General features: G+C 37.7%; 1 protein-coding gene across 4 annotated transcripts in view; it reads right to left on the reverse strand.

The window, feature by feature from the left end:
- The window catches only part of LOC117419071 (coiled-coil domain-containing protein 9-like), a 47,986-nt gene that overhangs the window by 26,626 nt on the left and 3,729 nt on the right, over window positions 1–17,631 (reverse strand). For 3 of the 4 annotated variants that reach the window (XM_058991439.1, XM_058991441.1, XM_058991438.1), the window contains exons 3-9: window positions 10,243–10,353; window positions 9,884–9,988; window positions 9,298–9,450; window positions 8,568–8,717; window positions 5,020–5,088; window positions 2,553–2,726; window positions 27–211 (exon numbers count right to left, since the gene is read on the reverse strand). In XM_058991439.1, coding sequence (XP_058847422.1) covers window positions 27–211; window positions 2,553–2,726; window positions 5,020–5,088; window positions 8,568–8,717; window positions 9,298–9,450; window positions 9,884–9,988; window positions 10,243–10,353 — 947 coding nt within the window. Of the gene's footprint in view, window positions 1–26; window positions 212–2,552; window positions 2,727–5,019; window positions 5,089–8,567; window positions 8,718–9,297; window positions 9,451–9,883; window positions 9,989–10,242; window positions 10,354–14,926; window positions 15,120–17,631 lie in introns of those variants that run through there. The other variant, XM_058991440.1, reaches the window with a different exon arrangement.

A 17,631-nucleotide genomic window follows, 5' to 3' on the forward strand; every position in this document is an offset into this window, starting at 1 on the left:
CAATGATAACCTCCCCATCAACTTACATGTTTTCTGCTTTATCTACATCCCAGGCACGTTTCCATTCACCCTTGGTATTCTTGTGGCGTGCCACGCGTTCTCTATCAATCTGTTCTCGCTCTTTTTTCCAGCGACTGTACTCCTCTTGTTCCTGCCTGGACGTGGGTACAGACAGGTCTGCAGGGCTCTTAGGTTCATGCCACCTTGCATCCTAAAGGGAACATTAAATACCCAAATCAAGCTGGGCACGATTGGGTTTTCCTGCCATATGGATTCTGAAAACCAAGCAATGCAAATTTCCAAAAGCCAAAATAAAATGACAGGATTAGATAAATGCATTGCAAACACTTTAAAATGAGGCACATTCCAACAGTTGTAGCACTATGAACATTTGAACACATGCAATTAAAACAACAAGTCGTACTGAAAAAGACAACTGAAGCTTTCTTTTGCACCACAATTTCAGAAAATTGACACGTTTCTTTTTTCCTTTTGGTATTACTGTATAACTTTACTATTATGTATGAGTGGCACCTTGGCTAAAAAACGAATATGATCGAGGTAATTTGAATATGGTCATTTGGGTTTTCTTAAAGAGCATGAAAACAACATTGAAATGTACCACACACTGATTAAAACTCAAACCTTGTGATTCCACTCTAAGATTGGTCTTTCAAACACTTTCAAATTCACAAGGGGCTTTTTGTGGGGGTGTACTTTTACAAATGAAAACCTGGATTTTGTGGATTTCAGCAGTCCGTTCCATTGTGGCCCGTCGAGGCAACTAAACTCACTGCACTCAATGCCAGATTTCAGAACTGCTATTTAAGTTTTATCTACTGCAGTTTCTCTTAAAGGGAAGGGCTGAGTGTTTTATCCTTATTTGAAAACAGAATACAATCTACGATTCCAACAGAAATACATAAACACAACAGGTCAAAGGATGACAGTCTTAGTAAGTTAGACAGCGAAGAAAAACTATTAAGACCAAATGGAACAGATGCTAAAATTACAAACAAATCAGCAAACCACCAAATGGGATGGAATGTTATTGATATAAATTGGCATCATTATCCAAATGCAAAGGTCCCACATTTTTATCCTAATTTCCAGATCACTACAGAGCCAGAAGCAGACCCCTGGTTGACCTTATTTTACCATCCATTACCAGATTCTAACGATCAGTGAACCCCTCATGACCTCTTGCATTTCATGACAGACATGAATATGAAGAGAGAGATGTGCTCTGGCAGACAGCCTAGAGACAATACTCCCACACACTCTCTGCTTTCACAGATCATAAAACACTATGCTTTACCATGGGAAAAAAAAACCAGACTGTGCATTAGTAATCACTGAAATTATGAGGATAGAGTGGGATACAGTATATTATACTGAGTCAAGTGCAAAGGAAAAGGCACATTTTGTTAAGTTATTTGCATGATGGAGCAGTTAAATAGTCACGGTTAAAGAATTGGCCAAAAATAAAATGTTTCAAGAAAGTCAGGTGTGATTTTCTGGCAACAAGAAAATGGCCAGCACATGCTGTAAGGAAGCATTGTTTCTTGAATGAGTAAAGATATGGATGACTAATAAACAGCTGCTTTATATTCCTTAACAGAGGGGACTTGGTACGGTGCTCCCTTAATATTTCCATGTTGACAGTTAATTGTACAAGTACTGTATTTTACTGGATAAGAGCCCCTCACTAGTTTAATGAGTTCAAGAGGATGTTTTTTGCAAAATAAACCGGATGCACTGTATTCAGTAAAGGTAGTCTTCCTCAAAGCCTCATCGCTCAATGGCAACACAGGTAGCTGGGATGTGTCCAGGATACGTCTTAAGGCAGGAACACATGTGGTTCCTGGTCTGGAGGTGAGAGGAACACCAGCAGAGACACCAGCACCCTAACAATAACATAATTAAAACCAGCCATGCTGCTGTGAAGCACTGTCTATGTGAGGCTTGAGCATTCTAAAATTACCATGGGAAGAGTGTTCTTTTGACTCTGGTAAGATGATTCACTAAGAGATTTTGAGGTTTATTTTTGGATATTATTTTAACAGAATGTATAATGCTATGAGATAACATGACCTTGACAACAGAAGCAAATTGAAACATTTAAAATTATAGAAGCATCTCATTGTTTGACCTGTCACCCAAGTCTTAGTGATTTACACTACATTCCAATTTCTAGCATTCAACTTTACCCCTTTCAATACACATAGAAAGGCACGATTTGTTCCCCCCCCTCGAACATGGTCACATTAATTACCTAAACTTTTACAAACGTTGTTACTCGGACCACCTGGTATGCTGTCATGTGGTGTACAATATATTTCAGGTATGAATATTACTTCTGGAAAAGGAATGTCATATTAACAACTTTACAGTCATAAGTAGATGATCTCAACACACTGATTTTACAAACATATATATTTTTGAACCGCTGTCACATGAGGTATCATTATATTCCCACCCCACCATTTTAACATGCAGCCATCTGCTTTCAAACAGTGTGCTAGTGGCTCCTATACTAGCTAACCACATACCTGTTGCTCCCTGTCCAGGTTCAGTTTCTGGAATTCCTGTGCAACATTGTCAATGTTGGAACCTCCCTTATTCCGCGCATTCCCTCTCCCGTGGTTTTTCTTATCGCTTTCCACTTCAGGTTGCTGTAGGTCGTCCGAGAATCCACATACTGGACCCTTTTCAGCTCTGCCATGCTGAAATCAACAGCAAGGTTTTTCTTAGTTTTGGATAGCCTCTATTCAGATGCACTGTCTAGTTCACAAGGAGACATTACAACGACACACCTCCACATACAGTACAAGCCTGACAGGGAAAAAAACTAAAACAAGTACAAAACAGTTGAGATCATCTCCTAGTGAACTGGTTCTTTTTTTCAGGTGCTCAAGGAATGTACCATAAAGTGCATGCAATTGTAAAGCAATGTTCACTGAATGAGCTTTCATCACTGAGGGGTAGTTGTACTAAATTGTTGTGGCTGTCGCATAGTCAAACAAGTCGGAAGTCCAGGGTGAAATGTACTAAACATGCGCAATCCTGTTAGCGACTTTAGGGAATGCTTTGTGGCAGCAGTTTTTCTTTGCGTTTCAGCCGTAAATGAACATGTAATTATGGGCGCTCCTGCATAACTTCGCAAAAAGGAGGCGGAGATAGTGTAAATGAGGGTTCTCAAATATTATAATAAGATGTACAAAAGCTGCTGGCAATTGCAACACTTATAATTGCATCAATTTGTTAAGAACTTATGAAAGCATATTTTAAAACAGTCGCAATTGTTGCTGCCATTTCCCAGTCCGCTTTTTCTTGTGTGTTGCCAGTTGTGCTCAATGCATTTGAGGTGAACACCCAAATACCTATTTTTCCCTAAAAGCAGGGTGTACTTACAAGCCTTGAAAACACATTTCTGGTCCTCCCCACCCCCCCCCCCCCCACCCCCCACTACCCCCCACTTTTCACTTACCAAATGTTTTTTTTTTTTTTGCCAGTCCTGCTGTGCTTGAGACAGGACAGATGCGGTTTGATCTCCTAATATACAACCACGACCAATTGTATTTGTCTCAGAACTTAATTAAATGGGCAAGGAGGATGCTAATCAATCAATCAATCAATCAATCTGCCTAAAACAAACCTAATTTTCAAAACCTATCCGTCAAAGTTTATGCAACGATTGCAAGTACTGATTGGATATTGGCTACTTTTGATCAGGTCATTATTCTGTATTTTTTTTTTTACTTTTTATTTTTGTGTGTGTTCATAACTTTTACTGGACAGAGAGCTGCCTAATATGTTCTGATAACAAGGCTGCAGCTGTTGCTAAGGTAACTAAGATACCATCTTGATGTATGGAAAACCTTTAATAATTATATATATAAAAACCTAAATAAAAAAAGGTAAAGTCTGTTACTTATACAAAAAAAAAAAAAAAAAAAAACTACAGCTACTGAATAGCACAATATTTTAATTTACATTAATTTCTGGCTCTCATCAGATAATGATGGAAGTCAGATGCGAGTGTCATCTTAACAAATCTGTTGAATCTTTCTGTCCATAACAGTATTTTGTAATTGAAACTGTAACTATGCTTACATATGTATCAGCTGAGTATTATCTGCAATGCAGGCATTCCTTACACATAACAAAGTACAAGGAATGAATATTTTTGAAGAAGCAAAAGGATGAAAACATCCACTACTGTTTCTTCACAGCGCATCCTCCTGGGTTTCATTAAATTGTGTGAACATTTGTATTCTCTGGGGCGTTCTCCACACCTGTGCCACACTCCTTTTTTATTAGCTTCACCATATGCGAGTTCAGGTGATGCTGTAACAAGCTCCCAATTGCCACAAGACAGCGATACTGTGATGTTGTTTTGTTCGGAGGTGACAATACTTATGACGCTGTCCAACGGGGGACTTCCCACCCAGAGGCCCAACGTGCTGGTTGAGAACACATCACCTGCATGCAATACAGTGTTTTTCATTAGTACCTAGTAATGGTCTCAGTGTGGGACTACTCATTTGTTTTGCGAGTAAACCACTAAAGATGCACCAGATCTCTGATTAATTAACACTATCCATTTGCTCTTGTGGGAGCAACAGCAGCCTGTATTTCTCTTTCAATAAGTGGAACTGCATCTTTACGCATAAGCAGCCAATTCTACAGCTAAATAATAATTCATAAAAGACTGTTTTACAGAATTGGCCATAAAGTATTGTGAAAACTAGAAAATAAAGAAGGAAGCATTTAGCTAGCTAGAAATAGCTCTCTAACTAGCTCTCTTGTAACTAAAAGCCTTGCAACAGGGAGGAGCAGCGTTTATACAGAGAAGTGAATATAAAATCAGTGAATAGAAGTCATTAACAAAAAAATAAATAAATAAATAAATAAATTATGCGAGAGACTTGTGTATTATAAACCTTTATTTAAAACACAAATGAAATAATGTTAGCAGTATGTCTGTATAAAAATACCACACCGTGAGGTTCTTACCTTATAATAAGGGCGACACTGTGCAAACCATTCAGATTCATCATTCAGGTTTTTTGCTCCCTCTTCCTCCTTTGGGCATTCCAATAAAAACAAAAAAAGCTTTAATTATAATTCTGTTAACAAGGCTGAGCATGTCACCGTACAAAGCCATACTAAAGAAAACATCAGGAACAATTAACAAGGCTATTTCTTTATTAGCCCTAAGGATAACCACCGCTAACTAACTCAAGACATGAATCCGGGAACAAAGTTTTTGTAAAAAACAAAATGTTATTTTGTACTTGGGTTTGTCGAATGTTCTCACTCAACTTTTATGCCAGCAATGAAGTACCAAAACCCACTAGTGTGTATGGAGTAAAGTTGCTTACTACCAGAAGGTAAATATGTTGTTTATTACATCCTACTGCTGCAAGTAGTAAAAGGGGCATACCTTTTTTGGCATGCATAGTCATCTTGTGACAAGCATGTTTTAAAAAGGTGAGGTTGCTGGTTTACCTCTGCTAAATCGTAGGATAATGTAAAAGTAATTTTTAATCCAATGTAATGTCATTTTTAATGTAAAAAAAATATATTTTGGGACATTGTCCCTTTAACAGAGTAAAAAATAAATTTTAAAAAATATAATAATTGCTAGTACTAAATCATGATATCAGATCTCATTACTGAAATAACACATCAAATCAAAGACTAACATGGCCACGGATATACAGCACACAATGCATCCGATTTATCTGTGGATATCTGAGGTTTGTTTTTCTAATGGTTCCAGCGAACCACCAGTTTTATCCAAACATGGTAATGCAATGCTTCAGTGCTTTAGGAAAGCAGAGTGATCAAAGTGTTTCAGTTCTGGCAACATTTCCATACAGAGCTAAAGGGTGCCGCCTTGTGGCTGACATACCAGTGTGTCATTTGTTATGAAACTATTTTAAATGACACAATTAAAAAAAAATTACGTAAATAATGTCCCTCATCTCCAAGCTTACATCAAGCACCGATTAGGATTATTTAATTTCATAACAATGTAAGAAGTACAGTACATGCACACCAGTCTACCGTAAACAATGCATAGCAGTAGTTGGCCAGACAATCTACTCCCCCTGCTCGTGTCTTAAGCCTTAACTAATAGGCAAAATGCTGCCTCTTTATTCCAGCAACGGCTAGAATGCTTTTTGAGGCTGGCACACAATGAAAGCAGGAATTGACCTTCAATTATACTGGAAAAAATATTCTGTTCCCTATTCACTTAATGAAAGAATTCACAGGGTATAGGGAGATATCTACGGTAGATTTCAGTATTGTCTGGGAACAAATTTAATAATAATGTACATGAACAAACAAAAAAGCTGCGATTAACAGACATGCTTAAACAGTCCTGTCAGTGTTCTACAATCAAGCCTGCCAGAATTAATTGCAATCCCCCAGAATTATTTCGTGCAATATTCCATTGTTTGTGGGCTGCAGTCTTTGTTCTGCTGTAACAGTGATTCTATGCAGGGCCCTGGCATTCTGCCAGTCTGGATCCATGGCATAATGGAGCAAGTAGCAATAAACAGTGCAAAATGTTAATTAGATTGAATTATTTTCAGCATAATGGGAAACAATGTACTGAAATACATTCAAGTGTAAGCTAGGTAAAAAAAAAATATGCATGCAAGTGACACAAGCCTTTGCAACGGGCTTTGTTCTCCCTATTCTGCTATTATTCTTCATACCCATGCATCCTTTTTCACTAATGAGTCACACACCTTCACACAGACTAACATACGCCAAATATTTTGTGCTAAAAAAAATGCCATTGCCAAGTTGCATCAAACTTGGCTCAATAGAACTCTAAATACATTTTTTTTTTTTTTTTTAAATATAATAATAATAATAATAATAATAATAATAATAATAATAATAATAATAATAATAATAATAATAATAATATTATTCATGGGCACATTTCTATATTCCTTGGGTATACATTTATAACAAAGATTCTATATCCATAAATAATAAAAGATTCTGAGAGGTGCCAACTTTACAGAATTGATTTGGGCAACTAGAGAACAGGACATCTTAAATATTGAGGAAGATAGTATGGATTTATTTTTTCATTTATTTATTTTTTTAAAAGCCAGCATGCAAAGTGCAGACAAAGAAAAATATAAACTGGGGCGATGCAATAAATGGGTGTAAAAACAGGATTTTAGATTGCGATTAAATCAGGATATGTTCTAGGCGATAACTGATAACCTGGCATAAGGGAAGGCGGTGAATTAAGAGATGAAAAAAAGAGTGGAACTACCTAACCACTGCACAGTGTTTCTGTGTGCATGCTGACCCTTGTTAAAGCCACACTAAAAAGTCTGCAGGGTTACAGCACCTGCAGTACAGGTGCAGACCTGTATTTAAATAGAATCCTGTGATAAAAAGGTTAACTAATGCAACAATTGATGGACTTGGGAATTGTTAATAGGACTGTGAACTTAGAGGAACTGATAATTGACAAAACAGCCTATAAATGTAATTTCAGAACAATGTGTTCTTGTTTTATGGAGATGTCTGCGGCAACTGTAACTTAACTAATTTAATGAAATCAATGGAGTTTTATGGAACATGAAAATTGTCATGTGACCTTCATTACTGAAAAAAAGTCACTGTTCTCCAGATGCACAGCTTTCCTAAATGTTGTATTACCATATCATCATTTGAACTATAACATGCACTTTGTGTACAATGCACACATCTTTTCAAACACACATGACTTTGAAGCCTTGGATTGCACTCTAATGTGCAACCTGCATTTACCACCAAGAACTTCTCTTAACATTTTTAACAGTGTTCAAAGTTCAGTCTTCCAGTTGGATATCTTGTATAAAAATGCAAGTGTCACTTAGTGCCAACATTATTTATACAAGAGGAACCAAGTTATCATAATTGGATAAGGTGTTTTCTACACACAAACTTTATACATCCTCAATGGGAGGTATAACATATTCTCTTTTCTTTGTAGTTTGCTTGTGAAAATAGAAATGCTGGTGGCATCTATAACAAGTCTGCAGAACTCATGTTTAAGATATTCACCTATAAAAAGTTACAATTGGCCACAGGCAGCTTTCTTATCTACAGCAGTTACTGTCAGCCTACACCTCATGCATCTCCCTATGATCAGATAAGGATGGTCTACCCCGGTTCTCCAGCTCCAAACCAGATGTGCTGTAAAGTAGTGAATGCTTCTTTATTTTTCTATAATACCCAGTAATGTGATGAATGCAGGCACACAGCCAAGTGCATTTTTCCGTGCTACCTAATTATGCAAAAAAGACAATCTGTTTGCTAACACTGCATGCCATACAATAGGCACCACTGAAGACACTTATGTTTGTTTTTCTACCTGATTGAGAGTCATTTTCATCAGTTGCCTCAATTGGCAGTTTAGCCTTCATCCCAGGTCTACACCCTTCACTGGTCCTTTATCTGAAGTACAAAGTTTCGTATTGAGGGAAAGTACGACACATTGCAATGATGCCCCCACTTTGGCATCTTTTTACAGGTTTTACCTTTGCTCTGTGGTTCGGTGTCTTTGTGAGCTGGATTTGTTTTCCTCTACCGATAGACAGTCTGTGTTCTTCTTCGTCATTGAAGTCTTTTAGACCCCCTGGGCTGGGAGGACAGTTTAAGCTTTGTTTCTCACTTACGAATCTTTTACCCTGCATTCAGCAAATACAAAAAAAATACAAACCACTTGCATTCTGACAAACAAAAATAACTCCCCCACCCTAACACACATGTTTAGAAGCTGTATTCAAAAGCCAGTTAATACTGTGACCCCGAGGCCACATCATACCTTACAGTCAAGCCTCCCACATTCACTCAAGCATTGCTTCCCCACGTGAACAATTCGTTTTAAAAGTTTTGGGACAACCTTGGGAACAATTTTTCATGTTTTATGAATATCCTGTTATTCTTTTAGGGCAAAACAGCTTTTTGAGATATTTTCAGGTTATGAGATTCTCAGTTTTCTGGGCGTTGCATTATTGGTTTGTTTTCTTGAAAGTGACATATTATGTTATATAGCTCTGTATTAAACGAGAAATATATTGAGAGGAGAATGGAACCCTGTACCTAACAAAATGAATGTGTATAGGACAGAAACAGTTCTGTAAAGGAAAATCTGTTATTTATTTCAGCAGGGATATCTACTTTAAATTATGTTTGACAATTTGGTAATGGTAATTTGTGCTTTGAAACACATTTCAAGCAATATTAATAAGGTCCACCAATCCTTACCTTTGTCTTGTTCGCCATAGTCACCAGCAGCTGCATCCTCTTCCCTCTGCCCAGAGTCAAAAGGTCTCTAACATCAGCATCCTCAAGCTCATTCACACCTCTCGGACTGGGAGGACACCCTGTCCCCTGCTTCTTCTTCACAACTCGGGTCTCCTGTTCATTTGAGAAGCAACTAATGAAACTACTGATCTAAGACATCCTGAATTCATTTTCACATCCGAAAGGAGATGTGGCAGTAAATGGCCTTCTCTTTTTTTTTTTTTTTCGATACCTTTTAATAGGATCCGGAATACGTGAATAAACAAGGTGTTAAATAATGGCACACAAAAAAAACAGTGTAATAAAGTATCAAGGCAAATAGGATTGTTGAAAAAACACGTTATGTACAGCACAGGAGGCATTCATTACAGGTACACAATCAGCTTATGCTAAACACTTTACAGTTTTAAGTAATACCCCACAGCTGAGCCCATATTATTAAAACAAATAGGATTTTAAAATGATTTCCAAATGGCTTGCAAGCAAAGCATATTGTCTTTGCAGCTGTATTGTCTGTGTCACAATCCCAAAAAAGGTCACAACTTACATGGGGAGACTTTTTAATAGTTATTGTCAGGTCCTCTGCTTTATTTTTTCGAGGGGTGTAAGACATTCCCTCCTGTTCTGCCCTCTTCTTGTCCTCTTCTACTTCCTGTAAAGGGTCAATATTTCAGTGTTAGTGAGATGAACACAGCACCCAGTTCAAGGTATAGGATACAAATATAATACAGTATGTTAGAAACAGCAAAAGATTAAGACCCACTTTACATTAATACTACTGAACCATCACATTTTCAACACATCACAATTCCCTTAATTGGGAGTATCTAGATTTGATGGCCTACAGTACATTTGGATAAGTTTTCCAAGATTGTCCAAGACACTGACTAAACATGAAAAGCCTACTTGATATCTCTTCATCAAGGCCTCGTTCTTTTTTCTTAATGCCACAATCTTCTTGTCCAGTTCTGCATCCTTCTGGTCTTTCTGTTTTAGCATGACTTCCGCTGGATTATTCTGAAAAGGAGTGAACACAACTGTAAACCAAGAACCCAGGAATGCTGTACTCATCCAAAGTCCACAGGGATGTTATTTTTTTACAGTACTACCCATGTCAGATGACTTGTCGAGATGTGCTTCTTCCTTTTATCCCGAATAACGAGTGTCTATTCACTTTAGCTGTAGCCTTTAACCCAAATGATCACAATATGGCAATCACATTAGGTTAAAAGACAAATGTTGCCCATAGTGTTATATAACTGCAAATATGAAGTCTGTATCGCAAACAGTTTCTAAACTACTGTATCGCAAGGTGCTGAATTTTTACTTAAAAAAAAAAAAAAACACAGCACATAAAAGTGCTTAATTCAGAATAATTAAACCGTTTTCATTATTTGGTTAATTCAAGCAAGCAGAAATTTTAATTTCATGAAGAAACAAGACACTTAAATATTAGAGTGTGTCAGGTTACTAGGATCTAAAGATTCTTGCAAAATTGTATTTATTTTCATTCTTTGTGGGAAAATCAGATGTACAGTATATTAGAATTCAAACCCATTATATCAAACACGTAATAATTCAATACTATAGTCAATTGTTATTACTGAGACACAGTACAGAAGTATATGGAACACAACAATGCCAGCACATTAATTAACTTTTTTAAGAAATCATTAGGCTAAGGGATAACTGCCGTTGCAAAATGATTGTGCCCCAAACCTACACACCCAGGAGAGAACACCAAGCTGTCAGTGCTGATGTATCAATCACCAGAGAATCCACCTAGAACAGATATCAGTCATAGAATGAAATGTCTTAATTCATTTGATAAATGTAAATTCAGAACCAGTACCATATTACAGAACTTAACTTCAGGTGCTACAGTAAGTTGCCTTGACAGTCACATATATTCACACAGGGAAGATTGGAGGGCTGGGAATTAATTTAAATCAGGAAAATATTGGAGGTAGGTGCATTCATTTATAAATTATAGAAATGTGCAATACAGATAACAGCAGCCCAGTTTGATAAAGGAATGAAAAATTGAGTATATAAAAAAAAAAAAAAAGAGTAGCCTAGTTTCATGGTGTAAATGGAAACATGGTATTTGTGAACAAAGAAGTGGATCAATTTCCATGGGAAGAGAACCCCCTCTTGATGGAAAAACAATAGCATCTGTCCCTTTTCCAGAATCAATATTCACCTATCATTTACATGAAGAATGTGTTGTTACAACAGAGACATTTTTCACATTATTTGGCGATTCAAATTACCTACCAAGGGACAAACTAGGTAAATTACACTTTTTAGCAAGGAAATAAAGTGAACTCTGTTCTTGTAGGGAGAACTGTAAAAACAAACGTATTGTGTAAAGATCATTTTCTTTTCACTGCATGCAGGGAAATGCTTAGAGGGAATTTTAAGATGCAGAAGAGAAAACACAGTTGTATGCATTTACAAAAGATGCAGACAAAGTAGAGGCCTACTTGTGAATTCGTAATTGAACGTTTTTGAACTAAATGTTTGTTACTGAGTAGTACAAACAAAACAAGTAGATTCATTGCATTATTTAGGTTTATACACTTCTGGGAAAAAATCAAAGCATCTACCGTGGTACTGCATAGAGCTTTGCAACATATTTACAGATGTACGTGCACAACTTAGAAAAACCTTAAAACAAAGGTCCATTCATGTTTAAACTGCACTTCCCAAGGTGTAGCCTTCGACAGAGCTCAATCAGGGGTCAGTACTGTCAAAAAATAGGTGGCCATGACTCCTATGATATACATTCACAATTTCATTGTTTGGTCCCCGTCAGTCATCTGAAAGTCACAACTGATATTAATGGTGTTGAAATGCAAGTCTCTCTGTATGCGAATTAACTTACCAGGTACTTCAGAGAAGGGAAAAATGCTAGGATTACAATATAATAGGTACAGTGAGTGTACTTTTATTTAGTGGCCAAGGCAAGAGCTTAAAAGTGTTGTACTGTGTCTATCCAGTCACATGATTTTGCCCAATACGTTTCTATAACTGTGAAAATATGAAGACAGCATCTCAAATAAATTATGATACAGTGAAACAGTAGCAGTGGTGACCCAGATTGACAATTACATAGCTTCCTTTACTCGGATACTTAATTACCAGAGTGATTTGAGCAGGTTGCTTAATTAAAAGTACAACACAGAGATGATACCAGTGCGCTGTGGTAAGAGATCACTGAAACATTGATATTTTAAGTATTGAGATTAGTCACCTCTACTGAAGCCCACTCATACCATTATTGCTCATGAGCAGCAAGACTGTTAGCAACAAACGTCCCCGCCACAGTCGTACTGTAAATACAAAATTAGAACTATTAGCATCATGAAAAAGTAGAACACCATGTTGATCTACATTGTTTGCACGTGTAAAAAGGGAGACATCTGGGCACACAGGTTCCTCCATTACACCCTACTGATTCTGATGCTCTTAAAAAAAAAAACAACATTCTTTTAAAAAACACAATTGGACAAGTGATTCCCTAGCAGATATAGTTACAGTAAAAATGCAAGTCTGACATACATATGCTTGCCTCTACTATATCTCCGTCGCGGGGAATGTATCCTCAGTTGGGGACAATTAAGGATTGTTTTGTATCTGTGTATATGGGAAAATAAATCATAATTTCTAATTAACCACCAACTGTGCATTTACTAGTAAGGCAAACCTACAGCTGTGCCTACCCCACAAGTGTTAGTTGTGAGAATTGCCAGGATGAGGAATAAAATCTTTTTAACAAGCATTGCGCGGACATGCAGAGAATTCACACTAACTAAATAACGTCACTACAGTGCTGTTTAATAGATGTTGAATATGCATTTTAAAACCAGTAAACCAAACATAATTCTATAAAGATTTAAATAAATATGCAATGCAGGTTAATAAAATTAAGTGTTCCGATGGTTAAAGTTTAAAAAGGCAAGATTTACTATTTTTTTACTCCAATGCAAAGCTTGTGGAATAGTGCAATAGTAACCCTAAATCTTCTTAAAAAGAATGCATTCTCTTTTAGCCCCTGAAAAACAAGGCAACTGCTGGTGAAAAAGTTGACCACACTGTATTCTTCTCATGCAAGTTACTCTGCCAAAAAATAGTACCTTCATGAGATACAGAACTCTTACCAAATTAGCAAGACATCCTACAGATATTGTCCCCTCTCTATACCACCAAGTACTCCCCAAGTCAATGGGGAGTGCTATAGAGTCTGCTGGTACTACAGAAAGCCTAGGACACCTGCCTCTTGCCTGCTACCAGTACAACAAAAACACCACAATAACTATTTATTTAAACGCTTCCCCAACTACAAACTTTATAATGACTGTCAAGCTTCACTCTTTAACAATATAAAACATAGCATAGCACTGTTACTGTATGGGCACAATATTGATGGCCTTACCACTCTAACCTTTAGATTACTTCGTGTTTCAATGTGCGTCTTTGTACTGGCCGGAGGTTGTGGTTTAATTTCCATGCTGGGGGATAACCTAGAAACTGGTCTGATGTACCTATCTGGTCTTACAATTGAAAGTAAAAAGCATCTGTTGTAGCAAAAACTACACTGTGGTTCCTGAGGATGAAAACAATAAAGGCTTTAAAATTCAGCAAGCGAAACTGCATCTCAGAGTGACAGAGGAATAAAGAAAAAAATAAGACCTTGACTGCCGGCTTTGTTGCCTAATTGCAGAAACAGAATCCCATCTGTGCCATTGAGCAGTTACACAACGTTTAGGTATATGCAGAATGTTTTCTAACTTCTGGCAAATGTTTTTCAATAACCCCTTTCTTTTGCAACCACAGTACTTAAGGCTTATAAAGTAGTCACCAATTTAATTCCTTACTGAATATATAAATATAAATGTGTGTAAAAACATTTACCAGCAGGTTTAATCCAAAGTGCTATAAAAAAAAATAAAAAAAAATAAAAAACACTTTATGGAATGTGCAGGGGGAAAGGTTTAGGTAGACAAACTTTCACTGGAACTCTTGTTTTTACAGTTAAAAAACTGAGATTTTGCCAACGTTTTGCAGTCAGAACATTTAGGCCTCTGCGTGGTAAAACACACAAAAAGACAGCAAGGTAGCTGCGTCTACTGACACATGGTTACATCAAGACGATATCACCAATGTTGAAAGGGAGAGTGACGCTTTTCTGTGCGAATGGCATCCCTCCTTACAGCGCTAGATACTTTCACAGTCAGCTGTTACTAAAGTAAAGAAGCCGAGAGACATAGAAGCACGTCTTGAACTAACATCAGTTGGCTAAAACACACAGAGGTGCTTGCAGTCCGACATTCCCAACATTCAGCAGAACAGCTGTGGGCAAAAAAAAAAAAAAAAAAAAAAACAGCTCGGAAAGGCCACTCTAGACATGGCTGGCATAACCACTCCCCTCCCCTCCCATATGTAGCTATCCGACATTTAAAAATGAAGACACAAATTGCAAATGAAAACAAAAAGAGAGCTCATAAATGCCTCCCTGTGCCTTTCTAAATCTCTATTGGTACAATCTTTAAGATTTACGAAAAAAAAAAAATAGAGTAGCACTCACAGCTCTGTGTATTTGAGATGTCAGCGGCGAAAACTGGGCTTCTTCCAAATGAGAGCTAGCCGGGAGAGACATCAGGCAGGCTTTTGCACAGCTTGCTGCATGGAGTCCGGGAACATGCTTTGATTACAAAAAGCCAAGTTGGGCTGGCAGCCAAGAGCCCAGGCTGGCTTTGACAAATGTATGAAGTCCTGTGAGCATATTTCACACTGCCTGCCACTCCTGCAAATGCTCTCGGTTAAAATTACCCCCCCACACCACCTTCCACCAGCTCCAGGCCACCCCCCTCCCCAGCTACATTTTAAAGGGACACTAAATAATTCAATCCTTAAATTAAAGTTGTCTCTCAGAGATGACTCATAATAAAATGGTTGCATTCCTGATAAAATGTAGAGTTGCTATTATTTCACTATTCAATGCAGAGAATGAAATAAAAAGGGTCAACTGTGTTCTAGACAGTAAAAGTACATTTAAAAGTAGAAGACCACTTTTTTTCTCAATTAACAAATCATTGACAGATAAGTAATCATGGCATTAGACCATTAAACCAAGGCATTTGTGTTGGCAACACACACACACATATATTTTATATACAGTACTGTGCAAAAGTTTTAGGCAGGTGTGAAAAAATGCTGTAAAAGAATGCTTTAAAAATAGACATGTTAATAGTTTATATTTATCAATTAACAAAATGCAAAGTGAGTGAACAGAAGAAAAATCTACATCAAATCAATATTTGGTGTGACCACCCTTTGCCTTCAAAACAGCATCAATTCTAGGTACACTTGCACACAGTTTTTGAAGGAACTCGGCAGGTAGGTTGGCCCAAACATCTTAGAGAACTAACCACAGTTCTTCTGTGGATTTAGGCAGCCTCAGTTGCTTCTCTCTCTTCATGTAATCCCAGACAGACTCGATGATGTTGAGATCAGGGCTCTGTGGGGGCCATACCATCACTTCCAGGACTCCTTGTTCTTCTTTATGCTGAAGATAGTTCTTAATGACTTTCGCTGTATGTTTGGGGTCGTTGTCATGCTGCAGAATAAATATGGGGCCAATCAGATGCCTCCCTGATGGTATTGCATGATGGATAAGTATCTGCCTGTACTTCTCAGCATTGAGGAGACCATTAATTCTGACCAAATCCCCAACTCCATTTGCAGAAATGCAGCCCCAAACTTGCAAGGAACCTCCACCATGCTTCACTGTTGCCTGCAGACACTCATTCGTGTACCGCTCTCCAGCCCTTCGGCAAACAAACTGCCTTCTGCCACAGCCAAATATTTCAAATTTTGACTCATCAGTCCAGAGCACCTGTTGCCATTTTTCTGCACCCCAGTTCCTGTGTTTTCGTGCATAGTTGAGTCGCTTGGCTTTGTTTCCATGTCGGAGGTATGGCTTTTTTGGCCGCAAGTCTTCCATGAAGGCCACTTCTGACCACACTTCTCCGGACAGTAGATGGGTGTACCAGGGTCCCATTGTTTTCTGCCAATTCTGAGCTGATGGCACTGCTGGACATCTTCCGATTGCAAAGGGAAGTAAGCATGATGTGTCTTTTATCTGCTGCAGTAAGTTTCCTTGGCCGACCACTGCGTCTACGGTCCTCAACGTTGCCCGTTTCTTTGTGTTTCTTCAAAAGAGCTTGGACAGCACATCTGGAAACCCCTGTCTGCCTTGAAATTTCTGCCTGGGAGAGACCTTGCTGATGCAGTATAACTACCTCGTGTCTTGTTGCTGTGCTCAGTCTTGCCATGGTGTATGACTTTTGACAATAAACTGTCTTCAGCAACCTCACCTTGTTAGCTGAGTTTGGCTGTTCCTCACCCAGTTTTATTCCTCCTACACAGCTGTTTCTGTTTCAGTTAATGATTGTGTTTCAACCTACATATTGAATTGATCATCATTAGCACCTGTTTGGTATAATTGTGTAATCATACACTTGACTATATGCCTACAAAATCCCTGACTTTGTGCAAGTGTACCTAGAAGAATTGATGCTGTTTTGAAGGCAAAGGGTGGTCACACCAAATATGGATTTGATTTAGATTTTTCTTCTGTTCACTCACTTTGCATTTAGTTAATTGATAAATATAATCTATTAACATGTCTATTTTTGAAAGCATTCTTACTTTACAGCATTTTTTCACACCTGCCTAAAACTTTTGCACAGTACTGTATATATAATTTTTTTTTTATTATTATTTATTTCTAGACAGTAAAACATCGTGGCTAGTGCATTCATCAGTGTAGCATTTCTTATAAATTTTACGCAAGCCATGTTTCTATTACACATCAATAAAACTTGCCTTAAAATACCTTCAAGACCACTCAAATTCAGAGACAAAAGTGGTTTATTTACAGTATTACTTGAAATGTGTATTTCTTTTACGACTTGAACAGGTTATTAATACACTGGCAATAAATACATACTGTACTTGGTTCATAGAAGAAATCCAATTTATGTCCTGGAAGCTGGTTTCCCATCATTTGTATGTTTGTCAGCTACCTAAATACACTATAAACAATCATGCATTTATTTGATTATAATAGCTTGCTTTCCCTTCAAAAGGCATTTTAGGTGGTCTGAGCACAAGGGGGCTTTTGCTGTCTGTCTGTCTCCCAGGAGACGCAAAGTGCTGATGAACTGGGTCACACAGGATTTCCCATAATTGCACAAACACAGTTTACGTTGGATCTACTCCGAGTTG

The sequence above is a fragment of the Acipenser ruthenus genome, chromosome 18 (genome assembly GCF_902713425.1).
Source record: "Acipenser ruthenus chromosome 18, fAciRut3.2 maternal haplotype, whole genome shotgun sequence".
NCBI lineage: Eukaryota > Metazoa > Chordata > Actinopteri > Acipenseriformes > Acipenseridae > Acipenser > Acipenser ruthenus.